The following is a 17,228-nucleotide window of genomic DNA, read 5'->3' as shown; positions in this document are numbered from 1 at the left end:
AGGGTGACGTTCACGCAGAGCCAGTGTGGACCCCTGAGCTAGGTGACCAGCACCCTAGGCAGCATTCTCCCCCTCCAAACCCCTTTCCATGTTCATTCCCTCACGTTATGGACACCCGGCACTGAGTGTGAGCTCCGGAGAGAAGCATGATGGTGACCTTAGAGACTCCCCTGCCTTCAGAACCATGCCCAGGCTTAGCCCAACACTATTCACGCAGTAGGTGCTAACTCAAGAAGGGGCAGTACCCACAACGAGGAACTTCAGCTTGTGCAGGAGGGAGTGTCCCGAGGGCGGGGGTCAGGCAGGGTGACCCGTGCTCCTACCTTTCTTGGGTGTGTTCCAGTCAAACACCAGCCAGGTGAAGTAGAGCACGGCAATGAGCCAGCAATCGGTGCAGAATGTGTACATGAGGATGACGCTGCAGGCCACTCCTGGGGAAAGGCAGATGGTCCCGGGTCAGGCCTGTGCTCCCGACATGGGCTTTAGTACCCTCTGGACATAGGGTCACTAGGTGACTGAGCGTTTACTGTGGCCCTAAGCTAGGCACAGCTGGGGCCCTGGGCAGAGGGCCATGGGGAGGCCGAGGTGGGGAGGGGGGTGAAGATGTTCCTGAGAGGAGCAGGCTCACCGGGACATGAGCCTCATCTTCTACGTTCTGATGGGCTGTCCTAGCATCAAGAGGCACTTGGGCTCCATGCTGTCTGGGCAGCAGCACCATAGGTGATGGATGTTAACTCAGAGCCTTACAGCTGTCCTTTCTGCCCCTCCTTGCGTGTTCTCCCCACCTGAGTGCCCACCAGAGTGACTGTGGATGAGGGGAGGGACCTGCCAAGTGCCTCTGTATCTCAGGACTTGGGCTGAATCACTGTCTTGAGAGTGAGGCAGGGTGACTTTTACCCCATTTTAGAGATAAGAACACTGAGGCTCTAGGGGGAGGGAACTAGTCCAAGGTCACCTGCCAGGATAGAGGCAGAGCCAGGATTCAAACTCAAGCCTGACTGTTAAGTCCAAAATCTGTACCAGGCTTTAGGAATTTACCCCAAACTAGAAGGCCCAGACTGCCACTGGAGGGACCCAAGAGAGTGGGATTCCAGCCCCAGCAGGCGGGCTGGCCCCCTTCCCACATAACTGAGCACCAGGCAGTCCCCGACCAAAGCCCAGAGCCCATCAGCCTCTCTCTCAAAACCCCCAGCAGCACACTTGAAGACTGCTGGGGCCAGCTTCTAGGGGTCCCTTTATTCTGGGCCTGCTGGCCATAAGACTGAATAACCTGGCACAGAAAGCCCTCATCAGGGCTTCCGTCTTTCCGATTTTTACCAAGGCATCAAAGCAAAGCTCAGACCTCATCTCCAACATCATGCCATCCTCCTACATGGATCTTTCACCTCTGAATTCTCTACATTGGGGGTGGGGCACATCTTTGCCCCCTGTCACTTAGCACAAGGCCAGGGGCATCAGGTACTCATGCTTAGGAGAAGGATGATCTCTGGCCAGCATCCCCTCCACTGCTGGAAGGGAAGCCAACCCTGGTTGCAGGTCCCTCTCTGTTGGGTGCTGCACTGGTCACAGGCACTCCCGGGCTGCCAGGTCTGAGATTCCATGCTCTCTTCTTCCCACCATGCTCAGTTCCCTCCAGTTTCTCGAGGGACAGGGGAGGGCCAGACACACACTCCACGAGCCAAAGGGCAGGAAAATGGTGATCCCTTGTCATCTGCAACCCAGTCCCATTCTAAGCTCCTAAGCTAGCCTCTTGCCAAGGGAGCTAAAAATGGTACAACTATCTTGGGACCGGTAGTAAACACAGAGTGGCCAGGTGTCCGGGTTTTCAGGACCACCATAGGAGTGTGACACCATAGATGGGGAAGATGGGGCTCTAAGTATCTGGAGTCAACAAAACCCTGTTAAAGGCCAGCTGTGAAGTACTTGAGGCAGCTTGTTAAATGGCAATGTTTAAGTTAGGGCCACTTACACAGTCACTCACCTTGTTGAGTGGTTTGCCCCTGGTCTCCTTTCTTAGGCCTAGAAAAAGGGTCACAAGCCCCCTAGACTCCACAGGGTATCCAAGTGCCTTCAGAGGCTAGATAGATACTCCAGGTGGGCCTGGGCAGGGTTGTGAGGTTCAGGTTAGGATCTGAGCAGCCTGGAAACCTAGCTGCTGTCAAAGCCCTAACTCTGTTGAGGGGCACCAGGACCAGAGCGGGTGGAGCCCCAGGCTGCACTGCCTAAATGTCTGGGCTCTCTGGGAAGCTGGGAATCCCTTGCCACTGTCCTTACTCTGGTGCTGAGGCAGCCTGGGAGGAGGAAAAGAGAACAGATGGAGAGTCTGGAGACTGCATTCTAGTTCCGGACCTTCTCAGCTGGGGGCCCTGCTCCCTCTAAGCCCTGTGTGTCCACAGCTGTCGCATTGGTATCTGCCTCCCCCAGCAGACTCCTTCCATCAGAAGGCCCTTCAGTTCCTGGGCTCCCTGGGAGCTGGAACCAGGTCAGACAAACTTCTCCAGCCCCAGCAACCACCACTGCTGCTACTGCTAAGTCACTTGAGTCGTGTCCAACTCTGTGCGACCCCATAGACGGCAGCTCACCAGGCTCCCCCATCCCTGGGATTCTCCAGGCAAGAACACTGGAGTGGGTGGCCATTTCCTTCTCCAATGCATGAAAGTGAAAAGTGAAAGTGAAGTCGCTCAGTCGTATCCAACTCTTAGCGACCCCATGGACTGCAGCCTACCAGGCTCCTCGGTCCATGGGATTTTCCAGGCAGGAGTACTGGAGTGGGGTGCCATTGCCTTCTCCGAGCAACCACCACAGGAAAGGTTTATTGAGCAAAAATGAGCTAAATCCATCACGTAAGTTTGCCTTTCTCAGAGACTAAGCCCAGTCCTCTGAACAGGGGGCTCCCTGGTCCATTCTTGTAGGGCAAGGGACTGCAGCAGGAACCCCGCCCCCCACCCAGTCCCCTCGGGTCCAGGAGATGTAAACAATTTTTGGCTCCACATGCAGAAGGTTCAGGACCCACCTTTACAATCACCCCTCCCCATAGAACACAGTCAAGCTCGTGATTCAGAACTGCTCCTCGAAGCCCATGAGCGGGCAGCCTATGGCTGCCCAATGCAGGGAGGCAGCAGTCAGGCCCATGAAGAGCATGGACATGCTCTTACATGAAGCTGGGGCCCTGCTGGCTCACTGGCCATGGCCCATCCTTGAATCTCCATTTCCAACAGTGTGTTGGGAAGATTACATGAGATAATGTGGGAAGAAGACTTCTACACAGTTAAGTGTCCAATCTGGAGATCCATGGACTTGGATGGGGGAAAAAAATAACATCTTAATGTTCCTTCATCTCTTATAGAAATGCAATGCTTCCTTCATTTATGAACGTACCAGACTGCAGTAGTCTTAGCAGTCTTTATGGCTGCTGCTAGATCTTTTTATTTAACACAGTAACAAAAAATAACGTCACTATATGTGGAATCTGATTTAATACGTGTGTGTTTATATTTTAATACCATTGGCTTCCTTTGAAATCCAATTGTTTTGTATTATGCATTTAAAAACCCGGAATGAAGCAACTCCTGCAGCTCAACTTCAGAAAAATAAACGACCCAATCAAAAAGTGGGCCAAAGAACTAAACACATTTCTCCAAAGGAGACATACAGATGGCTAACAAACATATGAAAAGATGCTCAACATCACTCATTATCAGAGAAATGCAAATCAAAACCACAATGAGGTACCATTTCACGCCAGTCAGAATGACTGCGATCCAAAAGTCTACAAGCAATAAATGCTGGAGAGGGTGTGGAGAAAAGAGAACCCTCTTACACTGTTGGTGGGAATGCAAACTAGTACAGCCACTATGGAGAACAGTGTGGAGACTCCTTAAAAAACTGGAAATAGAACTGCCATATGACCCAGCAATCCCACTGCTGGGCATACACACTGAGGAAACCAGAATTGAAAGAGACACATGTACCCCAATGTTCATTGCAGCACTGTTTATAATAGCCAGGACATGGAAGCAACCTAGATGTCCATCAGCAGACGAATGGATAAAGAAAGCTGTGGTACATATACACAATGGAGTATTACTCAGCCATTAAAAAGAATGCATTTGAATCAGTTCTAATTGATTCATTCAAATGAGGTGGATGAAACTGGAGCCTATTATACAGAGTGAAGTAAACCAGGAAGAAAAACACCAATACAGCATACTAACGCATATATATGGAATTTAGAAAGATGGTAACGATAACTCTGTATGTGAGACAGCAAAGAGACACAGATATATAGAACAGTCTTTTGGACTCTGTGGGAGAGGGTGAGGGTGGGATGATTTGGGAGAATGGCATTGAAACATGTAAATTACATATGTGAAATGAATCACCAGTCCAGGTTTGATGCATGATACAGGGTGCTCGGGACTGGTGCACTGGAATGACCCAGAGGGATGGGATGGGGAGGGAAGTGGGAGGTGGGTTCAGGATGGGGAACACATGTACACCCATAGCGGATTCATGTCAATGTATGGCAAAACCAATACAATGTAAAGTAAATAAATAAATAAATAAATAAAACTGAGATTAAAATAAATAAATAAATAAAACTCGGAATGAATAAGGTTTAGAGCCTTAACCAGAATACCAGGGGGACCCGTGGCACAGGAATGGTGGCACAGAGTCACTCCATTGTTCCAGAGGGAGGCTGACAGGGCCACAGCATCCTTTGCAATGCCAGGCAAGCCTCTGCCAGCAGATATGGGTGGCAGTGGGAGGGAGTGGCTGGGGCTGCTCAGGGCAGTAATTAGCAGCACCTCGGCAGACCTGCTCGTCCGTGCAGGCTTGGCGCCCACCTACACAAGGATTTCGGGAAGATGCTGGGCCGGTTTCCGGGCTGTGGTTAGACTTGATCAGTCAAGCTCGGGGCAGTCCCTGCCGCACGCTACAGGAGTCTGGGGTTCTACAAGCCGCTCAGCATCTCATCAGCCAAGCTCTGACCCACTAAGACAATAGGACAGTGGTGGCTTCTGGGTGCAGATGAGGGGGAAGGGAGCTGGTACAGCAGACTGGGCAGGGGCCTGGAGGCTGGAGTCCATGCGGTCTTGCACTGGTCCTGTCACTTCCTTCTTATGTGATTCTGGACAAGGCTCTGCCCTCACTGGATGCCTGATTCTTATCTGAAAACAGAGGGGTGCTCTCTACTCCAGGATTCTAAAAATTGGCCAGGCAGGCCAAGTTGGAAGTTCGAGCCCTGAGGGAGCCAGTTTAATCTGCTCTGTTCCCTAGACCACTGTTCCTTTATCTTGTTAAGGCCCATTGCTGTTGTTCAGTCGCTAAGTCGGGTCTGACTCTGTGACCCTATGGACTGTAGCACACCAGGTTCCTCTGTCCTCCACTATCTCTTGGAGTTTGCTCAGATTCACGCCCATTGAATCGGTGATGCTATCTAACCTATGGTTTTTCCAGTAGTCACATACGGATGGGAGACTTGGACCATAAAAAAGGCTGAGTGCTGAAGAACTGATGCTTCTGAATCGTGGTGCTGGAGAAGACTCTCTTGAGGGTCTCTTGGACTGCAAGGAGATCAAACCAGTCAATCCTAAAGGAAATCAGCTCTGAATAGTCATTGGAAGGACTGATGCTGAAGCTCCAATACTTTTAGGCCACCTGATTCAAACAGCTGACTCATTGGAAAAGACCTGATGCTGGGAAAGACTGAAGGCAAAAAGAGAAGAGGGCAGCAGAGGGTGAGATAGCATCAGCGGCTCAATGGACATGACTTTGAGCAAACTCCAGGAGATAGTGGTCCATGTGCCTCTGTAAAAATCTGAGGATAGCAACTGCCCTTCATCCAGAAAAACGTGAACATAGTCTCACATGGAATTTTCTATCTAGTCTTAGAGGCTCATAGGCCCCCAAAGCCCACTCTTGGGTCTTACAGTGAAGACTGGCCATTTCAGACCAGGCACGCTGATTTTGGGCTCCCTGGTGAGCACTCCAGGCTCCTGTTTAATTTTTAACTCTGCCACTTAATGAGCTTCACCATCTCTGAGTGTCACTGAGCCTCTATGAGTCTCCATTTTCTCACCTATGAAGTGGAAAGCCTAGTCCACTGTGTGTGTGTATGTGTGTGCATGAATGTGTGCACGCTCAGCCATGTCTGACTCTTTGCAACCCCTTACACTGTAGCCCACCAGTCTCCTCTGTCCATGGGATTTTTCAGGCAAGAATACTGGAGTGGGTTGCTATTTCCTTCTCAAAGGGATCTTACTGACCCAGGGATTGAGCTCACATCTACTGAAGGGGCTCAATAACTAGCACCCCCATTCCATTACTCTGCCCTGCCAAGGGAGGGAGGGGCAGCTGCTGCTCTGGAAATGTGGTCTCAGAGGCCCCCAAGCCTCCTGGGAGGACGGCTCAGCACTGACATGGTAACTCCTGATAATCCCCATAGGCCTGAACAACCCTGAAGAGGGGGCCACCCAGAGGGACTCATTCGGGCACTGGAACGTACTCGGTGAGGCTCAGCAGCACGTGTGTCTGCCCTGACATGTTGGGGAAGGGACACCTGGCCCTGGGGAAGAGGAGAGACTGCTGGGGGAGCAGGGCCTGGCTCAGGCAGGGGCCCTTCCTCCTCCTGGACAACCCATGGTGCCCTGATCCTGGTCTGGATGGCAATCCAGGAAACAGTGGCACCAACCCGGACTTGCAGAAGAAGCAACTCAAGCACTAACGTGGGCAGTGTCAAGAGAGGAAAGGAGAAGCTTTGAGCGGGTTGCGGAAGCAGCTGGGGGCGGTGTTCAACAGCGGGTGGGTGAGGCTGGGGCGGGGGGAGCTTGGAGGGTATGTCCCAGTAGCAGCTCCCGTAGATTGGGGACCACCCCCACCGGCCCAGGCCCTGTGTGGCCTGTGTGGCAGCCTTTTCCTCATATCCAAAGTGAGTAAATTGATTTTTAAAGGGTTCAAGGAACCTGTGTAAAGTCACAGAGCTTATGTGTAGTCGAGTTGGGACTAATCCCAGGACCAGACCAGCCTAAGACAATGCAACGTGCCTATAGGAAAATGTCTGTTGGGAGGCAGGGTGGCATGTGGGAACAGCACATGCTTTGGGGGTGGCGCAGGGGGGCGGTCCTGTAGACCTAGACTCAAATCTGTGTGACTTTGGACAAGTTACTCACCTTCTCTGAGACTTGGGCTTTCTATCTGTGAAATGGGAACCATACCACCACCTCCCACTGAATCTCACTGAGTCCCCAAGCCTGCCTGGGGTACAGCACTTGATAGGGGACCAAGAAGGACCCCTCAGCTCTCTAACATCCCCGCCTGCCCTGACCCTCTGAGCCCCAGCTTACCCAGCACAAGGAAAGACAGGACCCATTGTAGCACCGAGATGACTTGGAGCTGCTTCTCTACCTTGGACCTATTGAGCCAAGTGACAGAAAACAGGTCCTGGAGGGCAGAGAGGATGCTGGAGCCAGTGCCTGTGACAGACAGAAGACAGATGTCAGCCTGTCCGCCCTTCCCTGCAGCTGCAGAGTACCCCACACCAGCCCACCTCCCCACAGACGCCTTCCTAGACATGAGAGGGGCACAGGCCAAAGAATCAGACGGACCTGGGCTCACATCCCGGCCCTGTCACACCACAGTTTTGTAATTCTGGGCTGCTCACATGCTGCACTTCCCTCTGCCCCAGTTTCTATATATACCCAGTGGGAATGATGTCCCCCCCCACCACAAAGGGTCATTTTGGAGACCAAATAGGGTATCCAAAGAGGCGAGGGGGAGGCTTGCCATAGTTTCCAATTCTCATTCCTCACCTCTACCCCAGTCAAACCCCTATCTTTTCCTTTATCTGGATCTAGTACAAATATTTAACCTTTGCTATCTGGGTCTGTGAGGCCAGGGACAGAGGGCCAACATCCAGTTTGTAATGTTTTCTTTTCCTCCAAGTGTACTTTGAGCACCCCCAATCCTTGAGCCACCCCCACCCCTTTATCTCCAGGACTAATACCCTCTCCCAGGGAGCTGAGCCCTCTTGCCCTTGCCCAACACCATCAATACCACCTTCAGGGGAATTCACACTTTGAGCTTCACCTCAGCGCCCAAAGCCCAGGGCTCAGAGAGGAACTGGGCAGGAACCTCTGCTTCCCTAGAGGATCCAGTGGCCACTGAGTTTTGGGCAGCCTGGGACACTGAGAGCTGCAATTATGTTTGCTACCAAGCAAGTGCCAAGCCTATAAGTTCAGCCAAGATGTGCTCAGTTAATTGGTTCTGTAGCTGTGCCCCCAGGATGAAGTCTTAGATTCCAGTGGCTGATGGACAGAGGGACGAGAAAGCCTGGTGACTACAGGAGAGGCAGCGCTCAGGAAGAGCATGGCCAAGGTTCCTGACACAGCCCCTCTCCTTCTGGAAGCTGGGCCAGAGGACTGTTCCCCTTCAAACCCCACACGTGCTGAGCCCCAACTGCATGCCCTTCGCTCAACACATCTTCACTGACTGTGCTGGTCAAATTCCTTCACACGACCCACTCTGCAAGGCTCCTCACTGAGCCACAATCTTGTCCTGGAGGGTCTCATGACCTTTCACCCTGGCCTACAGCAGAAGTGGGAGGGAGAGGGGTTTAGGGGTTTACGTGCAAGCCTTTGTATTTCTTTAAAATCTGCAGAGCAACAAAGCTCACAGTGGGGTTTAGAAGGGGACATGGCACTCATCTGCTGAAAGTTAACAATCACTCTGACTTTTAGGAGGCACAGAGATAACCACCAGGACTCAAGGCAGACTCCTCAGTCCTGTTCCCCTCCCCTGGTCTCATGGAGCAGAGGGAGCGGGAAGCCAGGGGTATGGCAGAAGAGTCAGATCCCAGTGCAAACCCTGGTTCCACTCACTACGCAGGCACGACCTCAACGGTGTACTGCCACATCCAAGACACAGCACATACTGGGTACTCAGGAGCAGCCATACCTGGGGTGGGGGTGGTGGTGTGTGAACTCACCAAAGCAAATGAAGAGGCTGGTCCACACAGGAACTCCAGAGGTCTGGCACATGACATTCCTCTGCTCTCAACATATATATCCTCCATCACAGCCCTTTCCACCTCCACCCTTTCTCAACACTCCATCCTGGAGCCTGAGAGCCCTCTGGGGTCCTCTGGTACAGTCCATCTGGACCTCTGGGAGGCTGAGGAGAGGAGCACTGAGTTGACCAGGGCTACCCAGCCAGGGCTGGGACCTGGATTCAGGGCATAGCAGATGCCAAATACAAAGGGCTCTACCCATGGGACACAGCAAGTCCAAGGGTGGTCTGTGCTCAGAAGTGAGGAGAGAGTCCTGGGTGAGTACAGGAGGGAGGGAAGTGAGGCCAAGCACAGGCCTGAACCCCCTGTCTAAGGGACCCCTAGCTGCTGGCTCTTCCTCCTAGCTGTGTGGAGTGAAGGCAAGCAGGGGTCATGGCAAGTGAGTCCCTTGCCCTTGGTCTGGAGCAGGCAAGGCACCTTGGCTGCAGAGAGGATACAATGTTCTTCAGCACCTCCCTACTCAGAGTCCACCCTGGGAGCTGTTTAGAAATGCAGGGCCCCAGCCTGGATTTACTGAACTGAGATCTGCTTAGTCCAAAGTCTCAGGTAGGGTAAGTTTGGGGTGGGGAGTGTGCAAGGAGGAGCTGGGGGCCTCCACTTTCTACTGGGCTGGAGAAAAAGGGTGATGGAAGGAAGGGCATCAGACATAATCTCATTTGACCACTTCCTACTGTGAACAGGACTGTGAAGAGTGCTTGAGGAAAGGACTTGCTGTCTAGCCTCTGCTGTTGGGTCAGGGCCAACCAACTGGCCGCACTCACGACATGGAGCTCTCCTGCTTTGGGGGTGGGGGTGCACACAGTAAGTCCATGTTGGTGACATATCCCCCACTGAAACAAATGAAAAATTCTTGTTTCCTAATCCAAATCCATCTGTTATTTCAGGTCTCTTGCAATTAGATATAACGTCAGGGTGCAGGAAATGCAAAATGTCTTGTTCAGCAGATTATCCACATAGAAAAGCGGCCTGAAGGGTTCCCATAGCCCCAGAGCCAGGCTTGTTCCGGCCTCCTCAGTCTATCCTCCCTGCCCCATCCCAACTCCTGCCCGCAGCCCGCTCTGCAACCAAGTAGGAAATGCAAAGTCCACTGAGGAGGGGCTGGTGTTCCTTGGGCGGCACAACGTGGGGCTGCCTGGGGAGCAGGGAGGCCACTCTGTGTCCCTCAGGCCCGAGATTACTCAGCTGCCTCTTGGCCAGACCATCCTGACTGGTTGACCACAAAGCCCAGCCCCAGGAGCTGGCCTGTCCGTGATGCTGAACCACAGGCCCAGTGGAAGCCCCTATGGATTTAAAGAGTATCCAGTCATTGCTCCCTTGCCTAGAAAGCTGCTGCTTGCCTTGTCCACCTGATGACCCCCTGACAATGAGATAAAGCAGCTTGTCCTTCAAAACCCAAATAGGTAAGCCTTCAGAGAGGTGGGCTTTCCTTCTTTGGGATTATTGACTGTAAGGCCATGCAAGTGTGGAAGTGTCTGGAGCCATCTCACCAGCCCCCACTGATCTTGGAGAGAACCTGTCAGCAGATGAAGGTGGGAGAGGCCAGCAAAAGAGAGAAATAAGAGAGGAAGGGAATCTTCCTTTTAGGCTCCCACAGCCCCTCACCTTGTACCAGCTGCTGATTACAAGCTCACTCTCATCACATTAGGAGCTGCCCAAGGGCCTGAGTCTGATCCACCCAGTGGCCTCTCAGAGTCTGGCCTAGAGTCAACACTCAGCAAGGTTTGCTGAGCAAAAGAAAGAGCAGATCTCTGCTCTGGCCATTCCTCAGGCCCCCATCCTCCACCTCGGCTCTCTGCAGGGCTGGGTGACAGGCAGCTTTGGAGCTTCCGATGTACTTCCTCAGGAACTCTGGTTTCTCACCAGCCCTGTGAGTTTGGCATCATCATTACCATTTTGATGGTGAGAAAGGCTTGAGGAAGTGATATAGCCAAGGTCACTTGACTAGAGGGTGGCAAAACTGGATTCAATTCAAGACTAACTTCTAGGCCAGCGTTCTGTTCCTGTGCTGGTCTCCCCAAGTTCCTTCTCTCTTCTCCCCAAAAGAAAGTGGGGGAAGGCTCGGAGGGGACAGGAGAAATGCATGGCCTATATTCCTCCAGAGGGGCAGGTGAGGGGCAGGCACCTTGCGCAGTACATTAAGTGGTGGCAGGCCTGGGGGTTCTTGTCCGAGTTGTATCATTGTGTCCTCTTGGCCAAGTTGCTTCCCCTGTCTGGGCTTTGGCTCCCCATATATAAAATGGTGGTGGGAAGATGACTTCTATGATCTCTTTGACTGCTTGGACCCCAGTGCCCACCCTCCTGAAGACACCACCTAGATGCTCACCACCTTGTAACAGCCCTAGTACAGTTGCTCGGCAGATGGGAAGCAAGGCTTCAGCTGGGCACTCCCAGGTCCAGCCCTCACCACTCAGCTGTCAGCATCTCTTCTGCCTCAGTGGTGGCTGGTGTGGATGCCAGTGCTGCAATCAGATGCCAACACTGCCACCACCTTCATACCCAACTGTCCACAGTCCTAGGTGGGGCTGGCAGGCAGCCTCAACATTTGGCCAAATCTCAGCTCCAACCTGCTCCCTTGCTACCCCTCCCCAGCCTTTGCTGGCACACTGAACTCTACACGTTATCTCAGCATCAGTCCACTGAAGCCAGTATCTACCTCCTTGGCCATCCTCCTCAGGCAGCATCTCTTAAGTTCCAAGGACGGTACCTGATTCATTCATGTGCCCAGAGCCCAGTCAGACCGACAAGAAAAGGAGCTCATAGAGGTTTACTGCATGAATGAACAAACCTGTAAGTCCCAGAGGCAGCTGAAGGCGAGGATGCTCAAGTTGCAACTGAGTTGCCACACAGGAAGGCCTCCAGGCTTACCACTGAGGACCCCAGAGATGGAGTAATGGGTGGGGGAGTGAGTCTTTCTTTCCTTCTTTGAGCATGCGTTCCCCCTAACCTCGACATGATAAGAGCAGAACCCACTTCCTACAGATATCTTTTTTTCATGAAGAAAGATAAGGCAGTAATAGAATAACTTGACTTGTTCTATGAAGAGAAGTTTTCAGTAACCAATCCAAACAGCTGCTCCAGGGCACCACTGATTCACCATTTATTTTACCCAGCTCCTGGATTTGGAAGGACAGAGGGAGTAGAGCTGTGAGAGAGAAGCCCAGAGAAGCTCTCTTACCCCCAGAGAAAAGCCCCCTGCCCCCGTGTCTATATGGGGCTTCCCTGTCCCACAGCATTCTCTGGGAAGGTAGACAGGAAGGGAGGGGCAGCCTCATTTCACAGAGATGGAAACTGAGGCAAAGTGAGGCCAAAAGAGGTTCAACCACTTGTTTTGAGGTCATGGTCTAGAGGAGTCAGGCAGGACTCAAGGCAGGCATTCGAGCTTTGAGACCCTTGCCATTTCCATGATGCCAAGCTCCTGAGGGCTGGTCCTCACTACACCAGCCAGTCCACATCCCGATCTCAGGAATACACCCCGGGGAAGGGAGGGCTGCCTCTCTGCCTCAACCATGTCCCAAGTTTCACGGGGCCATTCTCCTGTAGACTGGCTATGCAAGGAATGTGAACCCTCACCCACATGCTCCCACAGGTTGAGAAGCTGCTGCAAGAGCTAAGCTGAAGCTGCCCATATAGTAGAGCCAAACACCTCTAGTCCCCTGCCCAGGTTGGGTGTGGAACGCTTCTTTGCCCATCATCTGTTAGCAAATTGACCAGGCCGCACCCAGGACTGATAAAGCCCGGGTTTCCTCTCATACTGGTCTGAGAGGGCAGGGTCTGAGCCCCAGTCCCCATAATCTGAGAAAGGGTGTTGGGCCAGCCCTGCCCCTGATGGCTCTATGACCTAGGGCTAGTCACTTAGCTTTACTCAGCTTTAGTTTCTCATCTCTAAAGTGAGGATAAGGGGACTTCCCTGGCTGTCCAGTGGCTAAGAATCTGCCTTCCAATGCAAGGGCATAGGTCGGGGAACTAAGATTCCACCTGCCACAGGGCAACTAAGCCTGCATGCCACAATTAGAGAGCTCACCTGCTGCAACGAACACCCAGTGCAGCCAAACAAAACAGAAGACATAAAGTGAGGATGAGAATATCCCTCAGGGTGGTTGGGAAGATTAAAAAAAAAATGCACATAAGGTCCTTTTGGCACCTGTTGCGTGACTGACACGTGTTAGGTGATTAGCTCTCATCATGGCGTCTACCACTGACCAGAGCGGGAGGGGATTGATGAGCAACCACAGTGTTTCAAGATGTGTGTGACCACGAGGTTATGTGTTAAGAGGAGAGGGAGCAGAGTGGGGAAGCAGCAGGGGGGGGCTCCAGGGAGGCGGTGAGGCGTCAGCAGGGCCCAGAAGATGAGATCTGGGAGGCAAAAAGGAGGAAAGTGGGCACTGGGGTGGGGGTGCCGGCCAGAACAGAGACCCAGAGGGAGTTACAGAGAGGCAAGCCAGAGGCCAGAATGTTCAACGACCCAGGAATGGGGGTTCACATTAACCCAAGACAGATGATGGGGACAGGGCTCAAGCAGCCAAAAGTGGCCTCCTGGAGGAGGTGGGTGGGGAGGGATGAGCCTGGAGCACTTTTGAGGTGCCCAGTACTGTTACCAGCCCCTGGGGAAATAGCAGTGAACACAGCAGGTCGAGTCTCACCTATTAGTGGGCTTAGATTCTGCTGAGGGAGAGACAAAGCACCTACACATAAATGTAGGATGTAACATCAGGCAGTGATGAGAGCTATAAGGAAACAAAATTGGGGGCAATAAGCTAGAGGGAGAGACAAGAGGGTCCTCAGCTCTGAGCAAGGCTGACTTCCCTCCACATGGAGGTAGAGGCACACGTGAGATTCCCAGGTCAGGCCTCCAGGTGGCCCACGCTGCCTCCCTACTCTCCTTTGCTACTGGCATCCTGGGAAGCAGGTCACCAGCCTAGAGAAGCTAAGGAAGATGGGCGTCCAGAGAACCTGGCCTCCAACTTGCAGGAGTGTAGCCCTGGTGAGTCACTTCCCATGCAAGCCTCAGTTTCCTCATCTGCCCAGTGGGGCTAATACCCACCTCGCTAGATTCTTGTGAGAATTAAACAACAGACAGAAGCGTCATAAAAGTCAAGACCTGTGTGAATGCGGGATAATTACCAAGTAAGCCTGGGTTTCCTCGCCTGACACATGGGTGTAATAACCCCTGTCCTGTCTTGGAGCAGAGGCGCCGGCGTCAGTACACTTAGGATTCAAACCCTGGCTCTATCATTTACGGTGAGACCCTGAAAGTCATTTCCCCATCTAAGACTCAGCATCCTCCTTCGCTGGGATGCAGCAGTTGTTGGGAGGAATCCAACCTATGGAAAAGAGACAAACAGCATGTGGCATGTCTGTTAGAGAGCTAGAAAGGTGCCAGTGAGGTCGCAGAGCTGTGGACAGCTGCCAGGGGCTCCTGAGTGGGGACGTCATCCTGCTCACATTCCCCAGCTTCAAAGATGCCACACGTGGGCCCAGCCAGACCGAAGCTCTGCCCTGGTCTGGCAGCTTCCAAGTGGACAGTGAGGAAGTTGCCCCAAGCTTCTGCAAAGGGCCAGGCATGAGGCTGCATCGAGGCAGAGAGATGGACATTCTGACTCCCGGGAGACCCCTTGAGGTCCAGGAAGCCAGGCCAAGTGCCAAATAAATGCCACATCTTCAAGGCTAGGGGCAAAAGTGCAAGATTCCAGAGGGAGGCAGAGAAGAGTAGAGGCTGAACGTTAACATTCATTCAGCAAGTACTTTCCAAGTAGCCTTTACAGGCCAGGCTAAGTGTTGCCCTAGGATAGGAACTGCCAGCCCCTGCCTCTCCTCTGCTTCTTGGGCTTCTGTGGGAGGCAGAGCTCTGCCCTGGGGCTGCCCACCTCAGCTATGGCTGGGGGAGACAGGGCTGTGAACAATCAGGCACAGAGGGTAGGTCATGGCTGAGGAGTCCACAAGAGGTGCCCAACTGGCCCAGAGGATGCTCTCAGGACTGCGTCAGGTGAGAGGAAGAGGATGAGTAAGTTTGCCAGGCTGACCGAAGGGAGGCACAGGGCCAGGAACCCAGGTCCTGGAGTCCAGCAGACAGCACTGGCAAAGGACTGGAAGGGATAAAGGGTACAAGGTTAAGGAATTAACTGCAAGCAGTTCAACCAGGCCATGTGAATGGGTGAGGCTAGTCGAGAATGTGCAGGGGGAGCCATGGAGGACTGGAAATGCCAGGCCGAGGAGTCCCAAGAACATAGATGATGGACCAGGCTCCACCCTGACAGCAGGGAAGATTGCTGCCCACTCCTCCCATGCCCTCCACCAACTTCAGACAGTGTAAGGGCTCTGAAGCAACTCACCAGCTGTTCACCTGATCCCAATATGCTGGTGATTTCTTCTCTGGAAAGACTAATAATCTCCCCTTTAAGGGTTAGGTGTTTAATCAAGTAACCTTAAAGAAAATTAAGTGTCCTTAAAGCAGGGCCCACTGGGACATCTGGCCCAAATGGGAAGCCGATACACACTGCTGTGGTTGGTGTGCTCACTGGGAAGCTCCTGGCTTGCCCATCAGGACCCTGCAGGACTCAGTGGATTCCTCAGTTGATCCTCAGGGCCCCCCACAGAGCATCCTGGCGGGAAGCCAGGCATCCTAAGTATCTACAGATATACTGGGATTGGGCCTCCTTCTCCTCTCCTCTCTAGGTCTGTTTCCCAGTGGCATTATTAGAGGTATGGGTTAGATTAGTTGAAATCTGAGGTCTTGACAACTTAGATTGACTAATGAATTATTATCCACAGAAGATCCCCCTAAAGAGACTACAAGCCCCTCCTTGGGCTGCTCCAGAGGCCTGGATTTTCAAGTATTGGTTTTCATGCACCTGGGAGTGAGGTCAAGGAAGTGGGGCTCTTAGAACGCCGTGTTCCTGAGACTCTGAAACTGCGACGGGGACCCTGGAGGTGACTGCTGAGGACCCTAAAGTTCTGCTTTCGCTACCCCCATCTTCTGACACATTAAAAGAATAGCTACTGAAGTGGGAGGGGTTGCCATGGCAACACCACTAGCTTGCGGGTATGTCACCACCATAGGACCTCAAAGGTCCTCAAAATAGGTCCTTATCACGGTACATGAGCAAGTGTGGGGAGCTAGGTTTTCTCAGGCATGTACCTGGGCCCCAAGTAAGACAGGAGCCCATTTTCACAAGGACAAGCTGAGGACACAAATGAGGAGGAGGTTGGCCCCTGGATCCCATAGCAGTCTAGGGCATGACGAGAATCACATTTCTGCAACAGAGCTGGAATGAACCCAGGTTCATTCTTACTGTACAGATGAAGCTGAGGCCCTAAGAGGGAGGGTCATGCCCAAGGTCACATAGGAAGGAGATGCAGAGTGAGCCTTCCGGCCTCTAGATCTGCTCTAATAGTAAAATGAATTCACATTCCTTGCTTCTGTCAATTTGCCCAAAGGGTGTGTGGCTTCAGCTTCCTTGGGTCTGTACCATAACCTGGGCAGATACTGTCATCATGCATTTGCTCATTTTACAGATGAACAGACTGAGACTTCTAGCCCCAAGTCCTCAAAACTGCCAGCAGCAGCTCCACACCCAGGAGGTTCCAGAAGTGGTATAGGCCAAGACACTGCCTGCACCAGGCTCCTTTCCCAGCTCGCAAATCTCCACCAACAACCCCTGCAAAGTGCATAGGCAAGCCAGCCGCTGCCTGGATACAGCATCTTTTGTCTCCCTTATCTCTAAGCACATTGGGACCTCAGCTCAGGTTAGTAGCCCAGAGGTCCTGCCATCAGACTTTCCCTCCCACCCAAATCTCATGCCTCTATTTATGCTGGTCCCTCTACCTGAAGGTTCTTGATAGTCTCTGAACCAGTAACACTGAACCAGTAACATTGGTTCATTTTTCAATATCTGGATTGATTGTCACCTCTTCCAGGAAGCCCTCCGTGATGCCAGGATGATTTAGCTGCCAAACCCTCACTTCCAGGCCTCCTCAGTTCCCCATGCTTCCTCCCCCGTCACTGCGTGGATCATCTGCATTGTCATCCCCCTAGTCTCACTTCCTTAAAGGTAGGGACCAGGGATTGACATGTGTGTGGCAGAGTCTGACACACACAGGTGAGCCACCAATAAACTGAAGGGCCTGTGCCCGAGTCCCCACTGTGAGAAGCCTTCCTGGATGC

At 52.6% G+C, this 17,228-nt stretch overlaps 1 protein-coding gene across 2 annotated transcripts in view; it reads right to left on the bottom strand.

The window, feature by feature from the left end:
* DGAT2 (diacylglycerol O-acyltransferase 2) overlaps positions 1–17,228 on the bottom strand; it is a 33,302-nt gene that overhangs the window by 11,437 nt on the left and 4,637 nt on the right. The window contains exons 2-3 of one of the 2 annotated variants that reach the window (XM_086338464.1): positions 7,347–7,475; positions 324–431 (exon numbers count right to left, since the gene is read on the bottom strand). In XM_086338464.1, the coding sequence (XP_086194590.1) occupies positions 324–431; positions 7,347–7,475 (237 nt within the window). The remainder of the gene's footprint in view (positions 1–323; positions 432–7,346; positions 7,476–17,228) is intronic. The other variant, XM_086338465.1, reaches the window with a different exon arrangement.

This window comes from Bos grunniens, chromosome 15 (assembly GCF_055505025.1).
Source record: "Bos grunniens cultivar Pamir isolate PY7600 chromosome 15, Bosgru_T2T1.0, whole genome shotgun sequence".
NCBI lineage: Eukaryota > Metazoa > Chordata > Mammalia > Artiodactyla > Bovidae > Bos > Bos grunniens.
The sequence above is the reverse complement of the archived record's forward strand: the minus strand, read 5'-3'. Positions and strand labels throughout refer to the sequence as shown.